This window comes from Haematobia irritans, chromosome 5 (assembly GCF_050003625.1).
Source record: "Haematobia irritans isolate KBUSLIRL chromosome 5, ASM5000362v1, whole genome shotgun sequence".
In the NCBI taxonomy this organism is placed as follows: Eukaryota; Metazoa; Arthropoda; class Insecta; order Diptera; family Muscidae; genus Haematobia; species Haematobia irritans.
The window spans coordinates 118,631,896-118,651,937 of record NC_134401.1 but is presented as its reverse complement, the minus strand read 5'-3'; the positions used below and the strand labels follow the sequence as shown (position 1 = coordinate 118,651,937).

At 31.9% G+C, this 20,042-nt stretch overlaps 2 protein-coding genes across 3 annotated transcripts; both read left to right on the top strand.

Moving 5' to 3' along the window:
* LOC142237484 (chitotriosidase-1-like) lies at window positions 1-6,334 on the top strand. Its single transcript, XM_075308817.1, has 5 exons — window positions 1-166; window positions 232-405; window positions 462-729; window positions 2,240-2,457; window positions 5,795-6,334. The coding sequence occupies exons 1-5, from the start codon at window positions 103-105 to the stop codon at window positions 6,205-6,207; spliced, it is 1,137 nt and encodes a 378-aa protein (XP_075164932.1). The 5' UTR covers window positions 1-102; the 3' UTR covers window positions 6,208-6,334.
* A 3,811-nt stretch (window positions 6,335-10,145) lies between these two features.
* On the top strand, window positions 10,146-18,489 carry LOC142237486 (chitotriosidase-1-like). Of its 2 annotated transcripts, none has more exons than XM_075308821.1 (5): window positions 10,146-10,313; window positions 10,510-10,551; window positions 10,601-10,868; window positions 13,975-14,192; window positions 18,027-18,489. In XM_075308821.1, the coding sequence occupies exons 1-5, from the start codon at window positions 10,250-10,252 to the stop codon at window positions 18,227-18,229; spliced, it is 795 nt and encodes a 264-aa protein (XP_075164936.1). In that variant the 5' UTR covers window positions 10,146-10,249; the 3' UTR covers window positions 18,230-18,489. The 2 variants fall into 2 exon arrangements, with proteins under 2 accessions (XP_075164936.1, XP_075164935.1); XM_075308820.1 differs by having other exon boundaries at window positions 10,147-10,313; window positions 10,378-10,551.
* The last annotated feature ends 1,553 nt before the right edge of the window (window positions 18,490-20,042 follow it).

The following is a 20,042-nucleotide window of genomic DNA, read 5'->3' as shown; positions in this document are numbered from 1 at the left end:
ACTATTCACATTTAAGTATATTCAATTTGAAAAACATCGGTCATCTCATAGCTCACAGAAAATCGGAAATATTGAAAAAAAAATATATAATAAATTAAGAAAATGTCTATCTTCGAAATTCTATTGGTTATGGTACTGACCACCGTTTCAAAATCCATTGCCAAAGGTAATTTTCAATTTTAAATATCCTTGAGGTATTTTTGTTCTTTAATGAAAATAATTCTAATCCAGATAAAATGATCAATTGTTATTTGGGTTCTTGGGTTAATGATAATCGACCTGAGCGCTATACTTTTCAACCGGAAATGATATCCCGACATTGCACTCATGTCAGTTATGCATTTTTTGGTGTAACTCACTTGGGTTCATTTGACGAGTCAAAGACCTATACTGGCCCGGAAAAAGGTATTGTAATCTTTCTATGGAAATCACAAATTACAATTACGCACTATATCTTTTAGATTGGATTGAACGTATGTTGGCTATGAAATTCCAGTATCCTAAACTGAAATTTATAGCTGTGGTGGGTGGTGACATGGTTCCATCTTCTCGACTTTCTTACGTGGCCAAAAATGCCCGGACTCGTCGAATTTTCAAGCTTACAGCATTGGAAGCTTTACAACAAATGGGCTTTGATGGTATGGATTTGCATTGGCTTTTGCCAGGTAGTTCTGGTAATGGAGAGGACAAGGCTAATTTTGTATATTTGCTGGAAGAAATTCGAAGTGGGTAAGATTTAATATGACTTGGAGGAAGTTGCCTATGGTTTAGTGGTTTAGAGCAGCCTAAGCTCACAGTCACAATCCAACCATTGCACTATGGGGCCAACGACCGGATTTTGAGGCAAAAACTATAAAAGTTCATTTATCGGTTTAAAATTTGAAACACATGTTGTACATAACGTCAGAAGAGCTCATAGAAATTTTCAAATCGATTCGCCCACTGACACGCCCACTGAAACCGTTAATATTTATACTACTCACTAGACTGTGGTTTTGTATTCAGTGTTTAGGTCGCAATATGTGTATTGGGTCAGGATAGAGCCTTATTGATTTTGGAGGAAATCGGTTAAGATTTAGATATAGCTCCCATATATATCTTACGTTCGATACGCACATAAAGGGTGATACGGTCAAAATTTGGTCAATATAAACTTGACGCATTTCTTTCAATTTTGCATTTAAAAAACCTGAACACCCCTCATTTTGAAGGTGTGTGTGTGTAGAATGTTGCTCCTATTTTGATTTTGGAATTCACTCTTCAGTTGTCAAAATGCCGCCCAAGCAAGAAGAGCAGTGTATCAAAATTTTGCTCGCGCATCGCGAAAATCCGAGCTACTCGCACGCAAAGCTGGCAAAATCGCTAAAAGTTGCCAAATCAACCGTTACAAATGTAATTAAAGTGTTTGGGGAACGTTTGTCGACAGCAAGGAAGTCTGGATCGGGGGGAAATCGAAAACCGGAAGCCGCTGAGACGACAAAGAGAGTTGCCGGTAGTTTCAAGCGAAACCCTAACCTCTCTCTCCGAGATGCCGCAAATAAGCTGAGTGTATCGTCTACAACCGTGCATCGAGCCGGACTATCGACATACAAGAAGGTAGTGACTCCAAATCTCCAAAGCGATGATAAACAAAATACGACGGCAAAAGCGCGATCCCGGAGGCTGTACACGATGATGCTGACGAAGTTTGGCTGCGTGGTAATGGACGACGAAACCTACGTCAAAGCCGACCACAAACAGCTTCCGGGACATGAGTTTTATACGGCAAAAGGAAGGGGAAAGGTAGCAGATATTTTCAAGCACATAAAACTGTCAAAGTTCGCAAAGAAATATCTGGTTTGGCAAGCCATCTGTACCTGTGGCTTGAAAAGCAGCATTTTCATAGCTTCCGGGACTGTCAACCAAGAAATTTAAGTGAAAGAGTGTTTTAATAAACGTCTGCTGCGAGCAGCAGTTCAAGGCAAACTGGCTTTCTGCGGCGAAGAAGGTGGACAAGGTGGCTGTACAAAATCTGATGGCAGGTGTCAAGCGTGAGGCCCGGCAATTCGGATTTGGAAAAGCGAAAGCCTAACTGAATATTTTTCCTGAATTTTATACTAATTGAACTTGAAAAAGAAATTTAATTTGATTTTTTAAATAAACGATTTCACCGATTTACAAGCGTTTTCCCTTGACCAAATTTTGACCGTATCACCCTTTAGTTCTCCAAACCAAAAATGACTACATTTCCTGTTCTTAGTTTTAAAGAAAATAATCTCCTTTTTGGAATAACGGTGACTGGAAATGTCACTTACTCCCACGAATGGTATGATGTGCCTAACATTGTCAAACATGTGGATTTCATAAACGTCATGTCTTACAATTATACAAATGACCCGGAAAATGATTATGTGGCCCCTCTTCGTGGACATTCAGAATATTCAGTGGAGAAAACCATAGATTTCTGGCGTGACCAAGGTAAGTAATAGCACAAGTCGATGGTAATGGAAATAGTTCATCTTCTTATAAACAATAATTTTCTATAAGAATATATTCGATATATGATACACAGTTAAGTTTTTTCTGAAAATTTCGTTGAAAATTTCAATTGAAAAATTAATTGGATATTGATCCAATCCAATTTCAGGATTGAGTAAAAAAAAAAAAAAACAAGTATATACGGCCGTAAGTTCGGCCATGCCGAAGCTTATGTACCCTCCACCGTGGATTGCGTAGAAACTTCTTCTAAACACTGCCATCCACAATCGAATTACTTAAGTTGCGGTAACGCTTGCCGATGGCACGGTATCTTAAAACCTCCTAACACCGTCTTCTAAATTGTATGTAAGTCTATACGTGGTATATATTAAATCAAACAAGATCGATCAAATACGTATATAATTCAGTTTGACAAAATTTTCTATAGATATAAAATTTTGACAAAATTTTCTATAGAAGTAAAATTTTGACAAAATTTTTTATAGAAATAAAATTTTTACTAAATTTTCTATAGAAATAAAATTTTGACAAAATTTTCTATAGAAATAAAATTTTGACAAAATTTTCTATAGAAATAAAGTTTTGACAAAATTTTCTATAGAAATAAAATTTTGGCAAAATTTTCTATAGAAATAAAATTTTCTATAGAAATAAATTTTTAAACAAATTTTCTATAGAAATAAAATTTTAACAAAATTTTCTATAGAAATAAAATTTTAACAAAATTTTCTATAGAAATAAAATTTTGACAAAATTTTCTATAGAAATAAAATTTTGACAAAATTTTCCATAGAAATAAAATGTTTACAAATTTTTCTATAGAAATAAAATTTAAAAAATTTTCTATAGAAATAAAATTTTGACAAAATTTTCTATAGAAATAAAATTTTGACAAAATTTTCTATAGAAATAAAATTTTGACAAAATTTTCTATAGAAATAAAATTTTGACAAAATTTTCTATAGAAATAAAATTTTGACAAAATTTTCTATAGAAATAAAATTTTAACAAAATTTTCTATAGAAATAAAATTTTAACAAAATTTTCTATAGAAATAAAATTTTGACAAAATTTTCGATAGAAATAAAATTTTGACAAAATTTTCTATAGAAATAAAATTTTGACAAAATTTTCTATAGAAATAAAATTTTGACAAAATTTTCTATTGAAATAAAATTTTAACAAAATTTTCTATAGAAATAAAATTTTCACAACATTTTCTATCGAACAATACAATTTTTACAAAATTTTCTATAGAAAAAAACTGTTGACAAAATTTTCTATAAAAATAAAATTTTGACAAAATTTTCGATAGAAATAAAATTTTGACAAAATTTTCGATAGAAATAAAATTTTAACAAAATTTTCTATAGAAATAAAATTTTAACAAAATTTTCTATAGAAATAAAATTTTGGTAGATTATTTTTGACTCGAGTGGCAACCATAATTATGAACCGATATGGACCAATTTTGGTATGGTTCTTAGCGGCCATATACTAACACCACGTTCCAAATTTGAACCGGATCTAATGAATTTTGCTCCTCCAAGGGGCTCCGGAGGTCAAATCTGGAGAACGGTTTTTATGGGGGCTTACATATAGCCCGGACCGATATGGACCAATTCTGGCACGGTTGTTAGAGACCATATACTAACACCATGTTCCAAATTTCAACCTTATCGGATGAAATATGCTTCTCTTTGAGGCTCCACAAGCCAAATCTGGGGCTGGGTTTATATGGGGGCTATATATAATTGTGGACCGATGTGGACCAATTTTAGCATGGTTTTTAGAGACCATATAACATACCAACACCATGTACCAAATTTCAGCAGGATCGGATAAAATTTGCTTCTCTTAGAAGCTCCGCAAGCCAAATCTGGGGATCGGTTTATATGGGGGCTATATATAATTATGGACCGGTGTGGACTAATTTTAGCATGGTTTTTAGAGACCATATACCAACACCATGTACCAAATTTCAGCCGGATCTGATCCATGTACCACATTTCAGCAAGATATATAATTATGGATCGATATGGACCAATTCTGGCACGGTTGTTAAAGATCATATACTAACACCATGTTCCAAATTACAACCGGATTGGATGAAATTGGCTTCTCTTAGAGATTCCGCAAGCCAAATCTGGGGATCGGTTTATATGGGGGGCTATATATAATTATGGACCGGTGTTGACCAATTTTAGTATGGTTTTTAGAGACCATATACCAGCACCATATACCAAATTTCAGACGGATCTGATCCATGTACCAAATTTCAGCAAGATCGGATGAAATTTGCTTCTCTTTGAGGTGTATACACAAAAAAATATCTAATTCAATTACAAAATTAATTGATCCAAATTATTTTTAATTGAAATGTCTTCAATCACGAAAATGGTAGTATCAATTACAATTTAATTGAGCATAAAAAAATACTTGCTTACAAAATTCATTGATTATTAATTTTTTAATCGATTCAATTAAATTTTTAATTGATGTTGATGACAAAATTCAATTAACCTTTTAATTAAAAACGAAACTATTTTTAATTACTATACAATACTTCAATCACTTTCTATAAATATTTTTAATCCTTCTTTAGTTTGGTTGAAACATTGATTGTTTATAAAAAATTAATTAAAAATTAAAACAAATATCCATAATTTTTAACTGACTCTTCCAAGCTTGATTAAGAAGTTAATTGTATCAATTAATTTCTTAATTAAAAATTTAAAAAATTTTAATCATTGACTTAATTGACTTAATTTTTTTTGTGATTAAAAAATTAATTGTATCAATTAATTTTTTAATTAAAAATTCAATTTCTATCAACTTTTTAATTAGGAATATTTTGATATTTTTTTTCGTTTAGTGATGATTTGGGTACTACATTAATATTTAAATGAGATCTGTATTATAATTTTAGTTTTATGCCTAGATTTAAATCTAAATAATTCCTTAAAAATGGTTTTATTTTCGAGAAGCCGCATCTTTGACTCAGAATCTATACCAAAAACCCTTAAGGGAAGTTCAATATCCTTGAATCCAAAATAACCTATTTTGAGCGTAGAAAATAAATTGACTGTGTTTCTTTTTCTGAATATGCATAAACTTGTGTTTTGCTCACCGCAACTCCAAAATATAATAAAAGTCAGATAAAGCTTTATTTATTAAACGTAATTTATTTCATTTCTAATAAGTTATCATAAGTTAATTTAAAATAGCTTAACCAAAATTGATTAATTGTAATCTAATTCATTTTGCTATGACACTACCTCCACACTGACTCCACACCATTTTGTTTTCCATTTAGGTGCTCCAGCAACTAAATTAAACATGGGCCTAGCATTATATGCTCGCATATATACTTTAGAGGACCATTCTTTAGTGAACGTTCCTAATTTTTTTATATGTGCTATTGAGAAAAATCCACCAATGGAATTTAACAAGGACAAAGTGACAGCTGTTATTCGTCATGTATGGCAGGATAGAACAACAAATTTTATTCCTCAAGAATTGAGAAGGATAAGTCTTGAGACAATTGATACCCTCGAGATGAAAATGGATTATGTCCAAAAGATGAATTTAGGAGGAGTGATGGTATGGTCTTTAGAAAACGATGATTACTGGGGTATATGTGGAAGCAAATATCCGTTGTTGACTTCGATTGCTTGGAAACTGGATGAAAGCTATATATGTCGAGATAAACCTGATGTTAAATGCTAAAAGTGAGGCGAAAGCATAAATCCCAATTCTTCTTAATTAAATTCTATTTTAAATTTCTCGTTTTAAAGTTGCAGGAAATTATCTTGAATTTGAAAATAAACTATCTTTTTAAATATTATAATTAAAATATGTGAAAACAAAACGTTTCGAAATCGTGTATCGCAAATGTTGCTCTTTTGTTGGAGTTTTTTTTTTATAGCCTTCACTATTGTAACACAAAGAAATATTAATCTCAGACCCCAATAGATATATTCCAGATCGTGGTAACATTATGAATCAATCTAGCTTGTGTCCGTCCGTCTGTTTGTTGAAATCACATAAAATTCAAAACGAAACAAGCTATCGCTCTAAAACTTGACACAAGTGGTTTTCATTGATGTAGTTCGGATGGTATTGCACACATTGGATCACCTTGCAGGATAGAAACCTTCATTAACCGATGCCCAGATTTGACTTCCGTACACGATGCCACTCGAGCCAAAAATAATTTGACAAAATTTTCAGAAAATTTTGTCAAAATTTTATTTCTATAGAAAATTTTGTCAAAATTTTATTTTTATCGAAAATTTTGTCAAATTTTTTCTTCTATAGAAAATTTTGTCAAACCTTTATTTCTATAAAAAATGTTAAAATTTAATTTCTATAGGACATTTTATACAAATTTTATTTCTATAGAATATGTTGTCCAAATTTTATTTCTATAGAAAAGTTTGTCAAAAATTTATTTCTAAAGAAAATATTGTCAAAAATGTATTTCTAAAGAAAATTTTGTCACAATTTTATTTCTATAAAAAATTTTGTTGTTGTTTTTTATTGCAGCTTAAAACCATACATTGACTAAACTACAAGTGTAGCTTAACCAACAGCGGAAAAGAATGTTTGTCAAATTTATTTGGACAAAGCCCTATAGACTGCAAGATGGTTGGATGGACGCACGTTTCGGAATTACCACATTCCTCATCAGCATCCTCTACTTGCAGCAAAACTATCAACCAATTATCAGAATAAATTCAGGCAGTTTATTAAACCCAACAAAAACCACACTTGAACCCTCCGAAAAAAGGTTTTACATTGATAGCCGGCTTATGCCGAAATAAATTCGAAACAAACATATCTCTTTTCCTATGCCACTGTCAAATCATCGATTTGAATTCACATGGCTGGGTTTATTTTGAGCGTGCCTCCTCTTCTTTTTCCATATGTTTTGTTTTGTTATTGTTGGTTTTGTTCTTTAAGCATTGTTGTTGTTTTTTATTGCAGCTTAAAACCATACATTGACAAAATTTTATTTCTATAGAAAATTTTGTCAAAATTTTATTTCTATCGAAAATTTTGTCAAAATTTTTCTTCTATAGAAAATTTTGTCAAAAATTTATTTCTATAAAAAATTGTTCCAAAATTTTTATTTATTGTTTATTTTAATCATGCAGTAAATGTATGATAAAAACAAGAAAAGTAGCATTGGCTGCTAAGGCCATCAGCAAATTTTCAAAATTTTATTTCTATAGAAAATTTTGTCTAAATTTAATTTCTATAGGACATTTTATCAAAATTTTATTTCTACAGAAAATTTTATACAAATTTATTTCTATAAAAAATATTGTTAAAATTTTATTTCTATAGAAAATTTTATCAAAATTTTATTTCTATAGAAAATTTTGTCAAAATTTTATTTCTATCGAAAATGTTGTCAAAATCTTATTTCTATAAAAAATTTTGTCAAATTTTTATTTCTATAAAAAATGTTGTCAAAATTTTATTTCTATCGAAGATCTTGTCAAAAATTTATTTCTAAAGAAAATTTTGTCAAAATTTTATTTCTATAGAAAATTTTGTCAAAATTTTATTTCTATAGAAAATTTTGTCAAAATTTTATTTCTATAGAAAAATTTGTCAAAATTTTATTTCTATAGAAAATTTTGTCAAAATTTAATTTCTATAGGACATTTTATACAAATTTTATTTCTATTGAATATGTTGTCCAAATTTTATTTCTATAGAAAAGTTTGTCAAAAATTTATTTCTATACAAAATTTTGTCAAAATTTTATTTCTCTAAAAATATTGTCAAATTTTATTTCTATAAAAAATATTGTCAAAATTTTATTTCTATAAAAAATATTGTCAAAAATTTATTTCTAAAGAAAATTTTGTGAAAATTTTATTTCTATAGAAAAATTATGTCAAAATTTTATTTCTATAGAAAAATTATGTCAAAATTTTATTTCTATAGAAAATTTTGTCAAAATTTTATTTCTATAGAAAATGTTGTCAAAATTATATTTCTATAGAAAATTTTATACAAATTTTATATCTATAGAAAATTTGGTCAAAATTTTACTTCTATAGAAAATTTTGTCAAACGTTTATTTCTATAAAACATTTTGTCAAAATGTAATTTCTATAGGACATTTTATCAAAATTTTATTTTAATAGAAAATTTTTAAAAAATTTTATTTCTACACAAAAGTTTGTCAAAATTTTATTTCTATAGAAAATTTTGTCAAAAATGTATTTCTAAAGAAAATGTTGTCAAAATTTTATTTCTATAGAAAATTTTGTCAAAATGTTATTTCTATAAAAAATTTTGTCCAAATTTTATTTGTTGTTTTTTTTTTTTTGATTTCAGCTTAAAACCATACATTGACTAAACTACAAGTGTAGTTTAGTCAATGTATGGTTTCCAACAGAGGAAAAGAATGTTTGTCAAATTTATTTGGGCAAAGCCCTATAGACTGCAAGATGGTTGGATGGACGCACATTCTCCATCAGCATCCTCTACTTGCAGCAAAACTATCAACCAATTATCAGAATAAATTCAGGCTGTTCATTAAACCCAACAATAAACCACACTTGAACCCTCCGAAAAAAGGTTTTATATTGAGAGCCGGCTATTGCCGAAATAAATTCGTACAAACTTTTCTCTTTTCCTTTGCCACCATCAAATCATCGATTTGAATGAAGTTTCTATAGAAAAATTATGTCAACATTTTATTTCTTTTGAAAATTTTGTCAAAATTTTATTTCTATAAAAAATATTGTACAATTTTATTTCTATAGAAAATTTTGTGAAAAATTTAGGTCTGAAGAAAATTTTGCCGAAATTTTATTTCTATAGAAAATATTGTCAAAATTTTATTTCTATAGAAAATTTTTTAAAAATTTTATTTCAATAGAAATTTTTTTAAAAATTTTTATTTCTATAAAAAATATTGTCAAAATTTTATTTCTATAGAAAATTTTGTCAAAAATTGATTTCTAAAGAAAATTTTGTCAAAATTTTATTTCTATTGAAAAATTTGTCAAAAATTTTATTTCTATTGAAAATTTTGTCAAAATTTTATTTCTATAGAAAATTTTGTCAAAATTTTATTTCTAAAGAAATTTTTGTAAAAATTTTAATTCTATAGAAAATCTTGTTAAAATTTTATTTCTAAGGAAAGTTTTGTGAAACTTTTATTTCTATAGAAAATTTTGTCAAAATTTTATTTTAACAGAAAATAATTTCATTTAATTTTTTAATTTTTTTTTTAATTCGTCATATAATGTTGCATTAAAACGGAGATTAAAATATTTGTTCAATTCAACTTGAAAGCTATTTGATCGTAAGGTAAAATAAACGGGAAAGACAGTACAATGTTCTGGTTGATTCACAAGCAGGACACTCATGAAAGTACAAAGTGATAATTTACTACTACATGGTATCGAGGGCAAATTATTTCGAAAGTTGTCAAGATTATACATCAATTCGGAACACTCTATACTTATGCATGAAAATGTCTTGAATATTAAATAATTTATAAATATAATATACACGCTCGGCTAATTATAATTTATTTATACTTTCAAAACTATTACAATATCTTTCAAATTTGAGCACATGTTCCGGAATGCTATCGAGTGAATTAAGGCAACTATTCATATTTAAGCATATGTAATTTGACAAAAAAAAAAAAAAAAACGTCGGTCGTCTCACCACTCAAAGAATATCGGAAATATTAAAAAATATTGTGAAAATTTTTATGTTATAATAAATTAAGAAAATGTCTATCTTCGAAATTCTGTTGGTTATGGTACTTACTACCGTTTCAAAATCCATTGCCAAAGGTAATTTTTAATGTTAAATATCCTTGATGTATTTATTTCTTTAACGAAAATAATTCTAATTCAGATAAAATGATCAATTGTTATTTGGGTTCTTGGGTTAATGATAATCGACCTGAGCGCTATATCTTTGAACCGGAAATGATATCCCAACATTGCACTCATGTCAGTTATGCATTTTTCGGTGTAACTCACACAGGTTCCTTTGACGACTCAAACACCTATACTGGTCCGAAAAAAGGTATGGTAGTCTATCTAAGGAGATCACAATTACGAACCATATCTTTCAGATTGGATTGAACGTTTGCTTGCTATGAAACTCCAGTATCCTAAATTGAAATTTATTGCTGTGGTGGGTGGTGACATGGTTCCATCTTCTCGATTTTCTTATGTGGCCAAAAATGCCCGGACTCGTCGAATTTTCATGCTTACAGCTTTGGAAGCTTTACAACAAATGGGCTTCGATGGTATGGATATACATTGGCTTTTGCCAGGTAGTTCTGGTAATGAAGAAGACAAGGCTAATTTTATATATCTGCTTGAAGAAATTCGGAGTAGGTAAGATTCTCAGATCAATAATCCAACGAAACCAGCACTTTAAATACGAATGTAGTTTTTCAAATTCGAATTTCAATTTTACCACACACAAAGAAAATTTCATTAAAAGTCAGCCAACGAAAAATTTTCACTGATATAACGAAACATTTTCATTAATACAATGAAAATATTCGTTATTCGAAGTTTCACATCTTTAGAATATACTTCGAAACCCACTTGTCTATCTAATTTGGAGCCATCAGTGTAGAAATCTATATATCTTTTATTCCCCGGAGTCTGTGTACACCACGCCTCACTGTTGGGAATTAGAGTTTCAAACTTTTTGTCGAAAAGTGATTTCGCCAGAGTGTAATCCACTACGTTAGACAGATCTGGCATTATTTTGAGGACCGAACTGTGGCCGTACATTTTTCCGACCGCAGCGATAGCTCACGCAACCGCACAGCCTTTGCAGCTGACTGTTTGGCCAAAATGTCTAAAGGCAATAGATGCAGCATGACATTAAGGGAATCTGTTCCTGTCTTATTGAATGCGCCTGAAATACACAAGCACGCCATACGCTGAACTTTATCTAAACCTGTCGGTTGCTGAAGTGCCGGCCACCAGACTACAACACCATATAGCATTATAGGTCTAACCACTGCCGTGTATAGCCAATGTACAATTTTTGGTTTTAGTCACCACTTTTTTCCTATTGCCTTTTTGCACGAGTACAAAGCTACCGTGGCTTTCCTCGCCCTTTCTTCAATATTAAGCCTAAAGTTCAGCTTCTTGTCCAGAATAACGCCAAGGTATTTTGCACACTCACCAAAGGGAATTTTCAATATCCCCTAAGGATTGGGCTTAACCGTGGGAGTTTTGCGATCTTTGCAGTACATGACTAATTCTGTCTTGGCAGGATTTACTCCAAGGCCATTGTCTTTTGCCCATTTCTCAGTCATCCGTAGGGCTCTTTGTATAACATCTCTGATTGTGGATGGGAATTTTCCCCTGACTGCTAGGGCCACATCGTCTGCGTATGCCACCATCCTTTCTTTTTCTAGGGAAACCAGAAGGTTGTTTATAGCAACATTCCAAAGAAGAGGTGATAGAACTCCTCCTTGGGGAGTGCCTCTGTTCACATACCTTTGTATGTTTGCTTGTCCTAGTGTGGCTGAAATACGTCTCTTCATTAGCAGTTCGTCTAACAGCCTGAGTATACATGGATCAACATTCAGAGTTGCCAGTGAATTTAATAACGAGCTCGGATGGACGTTATTGAATGCCCCCTCGATGTCTAGAAACGCCATGATTGTGTATTCATTGACAGATAGTGAGCTTTCGCTAAAGCTGACTAGTTCATGCAAAGCGGTCTCAGTAGACCTGCCCTTCGAGAATGCATGCTGTCGTTTCGAGAGCAAACTTGAATCGACGCTAGTTCTAAGATAAATGTCTATCATCCTCTCCAGAGTCTTAAGTAGGAATGAGTATAAGCTGATTGGTCGGAAATCCTTCGCACTCGAGTGAGAGGCTTTTCCTGCTTTAGGTATGAAAACGACTTTTGTTTCCCTTTTGTCGGAAATCCTTCGCACTTTTGTGTCGGAAATCCTTCGCACTCGAGTGAGAGGCTTTTCCTGCTTTAGGTATGAAAACGACTTTTGTTTCCCTCCAATTTTGTGGAATATATGCAAAGTTTATACATCCTTTATATATCACCGTCAACGAAGGGATAATTCGGTCAGTCTCTGCTTGTAACTCCGTCGGAGTAATTCCATCAGGTCCGGGGGATTTGAATGACCCAAAGCTATTTAACGCCCATTTTTTCTAGATTCCGATACAATTTCCTCTATAGGAAATGACCGTTGAGCCACTGTGGCACCGCCAGAACATGGTCCAATCGTCTGATTTCCAGGAAAATGTGTGTCCAATAGTACCTCCAGCGTCTCAACACTGAACGTTGTCATGTTGCCCTCCGATGTTTTAATGAAACCTGGAGCGGAGTTAGTGGTTGCTAGTACCTTCCGTAGTCTGGAAGCCTCGGACGAATTCTCAATACTGCTGCAGTAAACATTCCAAGAGTTATGCTGAGCCTTTCACAATTCTCGCTTGTATCCTTTCAGATTCTTCTTGTAAGCGTCCCAATCCTCAGGAGCTCTGGTGGACTTTGCTTTGTTAAATAGATTCCTGCAGGATTTCCTCATATTACTTACCTCCGTAGACCCCTTGGCTTCCCTCTAGGGCATGCAGCTTTCAGTGAGATGTTGAAGGCCTTAGTAATCCGCTCCACTGTGTGTTCGATATCTGGCACAGTGCTCATATTTGTCTCTGGTATTTCCGGTATCATCATATTGAACGATTCCCTATACCTATTCCAAAGCTTTCCTAACATTTGGCTGAAATATGGTCTTTGAAGTACGAACAGCCAATCTGAAACTGATGTAGCGATGATCTGAGAAGCTATGTTCCCTCAAAACTTGTCACTCAGATATCTTATAATTCAGTTCCGGAGAGGCCAATGTGACGTCCCAAACCTCTTGCCTGTTTTTGGTGACGAAGGTTGGTGCATAGCCCTTATTGCAAACTACCAGGTTACTACACAAATTAAACTCTATTAGACTAAGCTGTCTCGATTCTGAATTTATGACAAGCGATCAACGATTGTCACTAATATTTTTTATTTGCTTTTAAATAATTTTGTTTCTCTGACAAGAGGAATCTTCATACGTTTAAAATTTCACTTCTCCGAAAAGAAAACTAGTCTATTCCAATTGTATGGATAAACGCTTTATAGAACTTAAAGAAAATGAAGCTGTCAACTTCCAAAGGATTTGATTTAATCACCTAGAAGAGTATATTTGTGTTCCTTTGTTGTTCCCAAAACGAAATTTTCGTTTGTAAAAAAAAAAAAAAAATATTTATATGACTTTGTAGTTCCCAAACGAATTTTAAGGTTTGGGAGTCCATTTTAATTCAATTTTTGCTTCCTAAAAATGTTTTCGTTTGATTTGAAAAACTTTTTCTTTTAATGCTTTTGTTGTTCCCAAACGAAATTTTGCTTAAATTTTGTTGTTCCCAAACGAAATTTTGCTAAGTTCTCTGAACTAATGACTATATTTCCTGTTCTTAGTTTAAAAGAAAATAATCTCCTTTTTGGAATATCGGTGTCTGGAAATGTCACTTACTCTCACGAATGGTATGATGTGCCCAACATTGTCAAACATGTGGATTTCATTAACGTCATGTCTTACAATTATACAAATGACCCGGTAATTTTTGATGTGACCCCTCTTCGTGGACATACTGAATATTCAGTTGAGAAAACCATAGATTTCTGGCGTGACCAAGGTAAGTAATAGCACCGGGCGATGGTAATGGGAATAATTTATTTTCTAATAAACAATAATTGTCGTTGAGAATGAAACGGATATAAGAAAAAAGTTGTAAAAATGAAGACAAGTTTTTATAGTTTTACACAAGCAGGGGTATTTTTGAATTTGGAAATTTAGATGTAGAGTGTGTGAAAAAAAAACCTGATTTTATTCAAAAACAAATATGATATTCTCAGTTCATTCATTAACAAAAAAAAAAACTTTTATGTGTAAACTTTAATTACTTCGATGCAAAAATTTTTACCTTCCCTTAACAATTCTGATATTACTTTCGAGCCAAAGTTGTGTCTTCTTTAAAAGAAAGACATTTTATAGGAAGCTAACTAGGTTAGGTTAGGTTGCAGCCCGATGTATCAGGCTCACTTAGACTATTCAGTCCATTGTGATACTTCTCTCTCCATTGTGAACTTCTCTCTTAGGAAGCTAACTAGCTTTGAATCTATGCTCTATAAAATTAAAATTTGAATACTGATCTTATTTTTGGATTTTGCACAATTTTTTGGGATGTATTAGCCATTCATTCTATTGATTATAAGGCTATAAGACCTTGGGTGGGTCGGTTGCTTGAATGCTTCGGTTCCTTGATGATCTGTAGTGGATGAGAACGTCGCCTCACAGAAAAAAAATTCACGAAACTTTTTCCAATTAAAGTCTAAATTGAGTTTTAAAATATATCCAACTAAAAATGTAATTGATTCAACAAATTTTTTAATTGAAACAAAAATTAATAGGATCAATTAATTTTTTAATTGGATCAATTAATTTTCTAATTTAATCAATTAATTTTTTAATTGACGTTCAATTAATTTTTTAATTGGATCAATTAATTTTTCAATTGACGTTCAAATTTTTTAATTCATACTATCAATACTGTGATTGAAAACATTTCAATTTAAAAATTTATTGTATCAATTAATTTCGTGATGGAATCAGAAAAAAGTCTTTTGTGTGTTCGGTGGTTCAATTCGGCTCGTTAATGATTGGTACTCAGCGTTGCCACAATGTATTTTTATTTTGGATCAATATTTTTCCAACATTGGACCAAAATTCGTACCAGCGGACCATTTTCCCAATTAAATTGCTATAATTTAAAAGTTTTCCAAAATTTCACTCCGATAAAAAATTTCTATAGAAAATGTTGTCAAAATGTTATTTCTACACAGAAAAAAAAATTTCCGTAGTTAAACTAACGCTAAATTTAACTTATTTTTATTGGAAAAAAATTATTTTATTTTTTTTTATTTAAATTTTATTATTTTTATCAAAATTTTCCACAGCTTAATGAAATCTTCATTTTTTTAAGTATATCTCAAAAATTGTATGAACTAAACGTGAGTATAAAGTTCACATAAGTTCAATATGAACTAAAACAAATGAAAATTTTCGTACGATTCCCAAAAATAGTAAGAATGATTTGGCGCCAATGATTTTCTTCTTTATTTTTAGTTAATTTTTCTTCTTTGAGATGATGTAATTTCGTGAACTGCAGTTAAAAAGTACAACAGGGCATTAAAATTTCCTGGTTTTAACAACGCTTTCTGGAAATCTCAAAATCTGGAGTAAAATTTAGTTCAATTTTCGTGCGTGTTGCAGTTCATTCTTCCTATAAAACAGTTCACTTTTTTTCGGTGTATGGAAAATTTTGTCTTCATTTTATTTCTATAGAAAATTTTGTCCAAATTTTATTTGTATAGAAAATTTTGTCCATATTTTATTTCCATAGAAAATTTTGTCAAAATTTTATTTCTATGGAAAATTGTGTCTTCATTTTATTTCTATAGAAAATTTTGTCCAAATTTTATTTCTATAAAAGGTTAGGTTAGGTTAGGTGGCAGTCCGATGTATCAGGCTCACTGGAGAACTTCTCTCTTATCACTGAGTGCTGCCCGATTCCATGTTAAGCTCAATGACAAGGGACCTACTTTTTATAGCCGATTCCGAACGAAGTTCCACGTTGCACTGAAACCACTTACAGAAGCTTTGAAATACTCAGAAATGTCACCAGCATTACTGAGGTGGGATAATCCATCACTGAAAAACTTTTTGGTGTTAGGTCGAAGCAGGAATTGAATCCACGACCTTGTGTATGCAAGGCGGGCATGCTAATCATTGCACCACGGTGGCTTCTTCTATAGAAAATTTTGTCCAAATTGTATTGCTATAGAAAATTTTGTCCAAATTTTGTCCAAATTTTATTTCTATAGAAGCTTAGGTTAGATGGCAGCCCGATGTATCAAGCTCACTTCGACTATTCAGTCCATTGTGATAGCACATTGGTGAACTTCTCTCAAGCTCAATGACATGGGACCTACCTTTTATTGCTGAGTCCGAACGGTGTTCCACATTACAGTGAAATCACTTAGAGAATCTTTGAAACCCTCAGAAATGTCACCAGCATTACTGAGGTGGGATAATCCACCGCTGAAAAACGTTTTGGTGTTAGGTCGAAGCAGGAATCGAATCCATGACCTTGTGTATGCAAGGCGGTCATGCTAACCATTGCACCATTTTGTCCAAATTTTATTTATATATTTATAGAAAATTTTGTGAAAATTTAATATCTTTAGGAAATATTGTCAAAATTCCATTTCTATAGAAAATTTAGCAAAAATTTTATTTCTATAGAAAATTTTGTCAAACTTTTTCAGAAAGTTATTGCAAAATTTTGTTTCTATATAAAATTTTTACAAAATTTTGCATAATTTTGTATCTATAGCTTTTTTTAATGTTTATTTCTGTACAAAATGTTGGGAACATTTTATTTCTATAGAAACTTTTGTTAAAATTTGATTTCTATAGAAATTTTTATCAAAAATTTATTTCTACAGAAAATTTTGTCAAAATTTTAAAAATTTTGAAAATTTTTAAAATTTGTCGAAAATGGACTAAAATCAACCAAATTCCATTTGGTCCGACATCGGATCAAATTTAAAAGCAAATAAGCTTCGGCATCGTTAGTGGGTTGACAGTGGGTAACAGATTTAGGCCGGTTTTAGTTTTATTGACGACTACCAGACAAAATACACTACTTGCTAGTCTATGAGCTCTCAGTGGTAGAACTGTAGATGCGAAGATCTCAGTGATGCCAACTCTCAAAGGAAAAAAAGCACCAAAAATATTTTATAACTTCTTACATACTAATTCCCAGCACAAAAATTAATTCAAACAGCTAAAATTCAATGTACTATTATTTTTTTAACATTTTATTTTTTTAGTTTAAAATTTAAATTTGTCGACATAAAATTTGGAAATATTCGCTAGTATTTTGTAGTATGTGAACGTGAAGTCTGTTTATTATTTTAGGCGTCCCCGTCCGACTTTAGACTTTTCTTACTTGTTTAAAACTCAATTAAGACTTTAATTGCAAAAATTTTCATGAAATTTGTTTCTGTATGAGATCTGTATTCGAATTTTAATTTTATATCTAAATATAAAGCTAAATAGTTCCCTAAAAAATGGTTTTATTTTTGAGAAGCCTCATCTTTGGCTCGGATTCATTATCAAATCCTTAAGGGAATTTCATTATTTTTACAATCTAAATCAATTCTTTTTTGAGAGTAGAGAATAAATTGACTGTGTTTATTTTTCTAAATCGGGGAGTAAGTAAACTTTTGTTTTGTTCACTGCAGCTCCAAAATATTATAAAATTCATATAAAGCTATTTTTATTAAACTTAATTTATTAACTTAAGTTATCATAAATTAATTTAATGTATTTTAATTAAAGTTGATTAATTTTTCTATGATGTCTACCTCCACATTGACTCCACACCATTTTGTTTTCCATTTAGGTGCCCCTGCAACTAAATTAAACATGGGCTTAGCATTATTTGCTCGCATATATACTTTAGAGGACAAATCTTTAACAAACGTTCCTAATTTTTATATATGCGCTATTGAAAAAAATCCTTTCATTCAATTAGACGAGGATAAAGCAACAGCTGTTATTCGTCACATATGGCGGGATAGAAAAACAAATTTTCCTCAAGAATAGAGAAGGATTAGTCTTGAGACAATTGATACACTTGAGATGAAAATGGATTACGTCCAAAAGATGAATTTAAGTGGAGTGATGGTATGGTCTTTAGAAAACGATGATTACTGGGGTATATGTGGAAGCAAATATCCGTTATTGACTACGATTGCTGGGAAGCTTGATGAAAGCTCTATATGTCCAGATAATCCTGATGATAAATGCTAAAAGTGAGGCGAAAGTATAAATCTCAGTTCTTTTTAATAAAATTCTATTTGAAATTTTTCGTTTTATTCCGGTGTCAGGACATTAAAAAATTATCTTTTGAAATTCCATATAATTAGAATATTTGATCACAATGATTCATTTGGATTTTTCGTAGAATTAAAGCCAAATAAAACAAAAACGTTTCGAGAAGGGTATCGGAAATGTTTTTTTTTATACCTACCATGATAGAATGGTGGGAAAAGACGATTCTGTGGCAAACTTCAGGACGATAGCCCCATTATTGAAGACTGTAGCGTGATTACAACAGACATACAGACGGCTAGACGGACAGACGGACATGCTTATATCGTCTTAAAATTTCTCCCTAATAATGAATATATATACTATATATAATCGGAAATCCATATTTCGATGTATTACAAACAGAATGACAAACTTATTATGTTATACCCCCACATAATAAGTTTGTCATTCCGTTTGTAATACATCGAAATATGGATTTTCGATTATATAAAGTATATATATATTCTTTATCAGGGAGAAATTTTAAGACGATGTAAGCATGTCCGTCTGTCCGTCTAGCCGTCTGTCTGTTGTAATCACGCTACAATCTTCAATAATGCAGCTATCGTCCTGAAATGTGGCACAGAATCGTGTTTTCTGCACGCAGGCCAAGTTCAAAGATGGGCTATATCGGTCTAGGTTTTGATATAGCTTCCATATAAATCGATCGCCCAATTTAGGGTCTTGGGCTTATAGAAACCGTAGTTTTTATCCAATATGTTATGCCTGAAATTGGAAATCTAGCGGTATTCTAAAACCATAAAGAGGTGTGCCGAAAATGGTGTGATATCGGACCATGTTTTTGTACAGCCCCCATATAGATCGTTGTTTTTGATATAGCCTCCTTGTTGTTGTAACAGTTTATTGTGATTTCATCCATTTTTATGTTATACGCTCTGGTACTTCAGCTAGTGGCCAGATCGAGGAACTCTGCGGCTAAGGTGGGTGCATCCAGAGTGATCTGGTGGTAAGTGGGGTTGGTTTAGCAGGGCAAGAAAAACGATGACGCGTGTCGTGTGGCCCTTGGTTGCAAATTGGACATACGTCAGCTAAAAATTGGGCTAAAACTACCCTCGTCTGCCGTGGGAGGTCTCTTTCCTCTGGTGCTATGGGCGGTGGACGGACTCCGAGAACAGGATTAACCTTGTAACTGCTCACCGCTTCAGCTACAGTATCTTCATGAATCCTGTTCAAACCTGCCTGGTACGCTGCTTGATCTAGAGTCTCTCTTTTGTAACGCTGGATCTCGCGCTCTAGATGATGTATATCAACCCTTACGTTCCTGGGTGGTGGTTGTGTATCCATGAGATGGTGGTTTGGATGATTACTGCGATAACAATCCAGGAGATACTGCTTTGACAACATATAATTGCGTCTTGGCACAGGGATGATCTTTGTCTCCACATAAAGGTGATCCAGGGGTGTGCTGCGGAGACACCCAGTCGCAGTTCTAAGGGCAGCGTTCCACTGCGTGTCACTGGTCTGCGGTGTCCACTCTGGAGCTGCATAGTTTACCACAGACCGGCCGATTGGCTTATAAGTA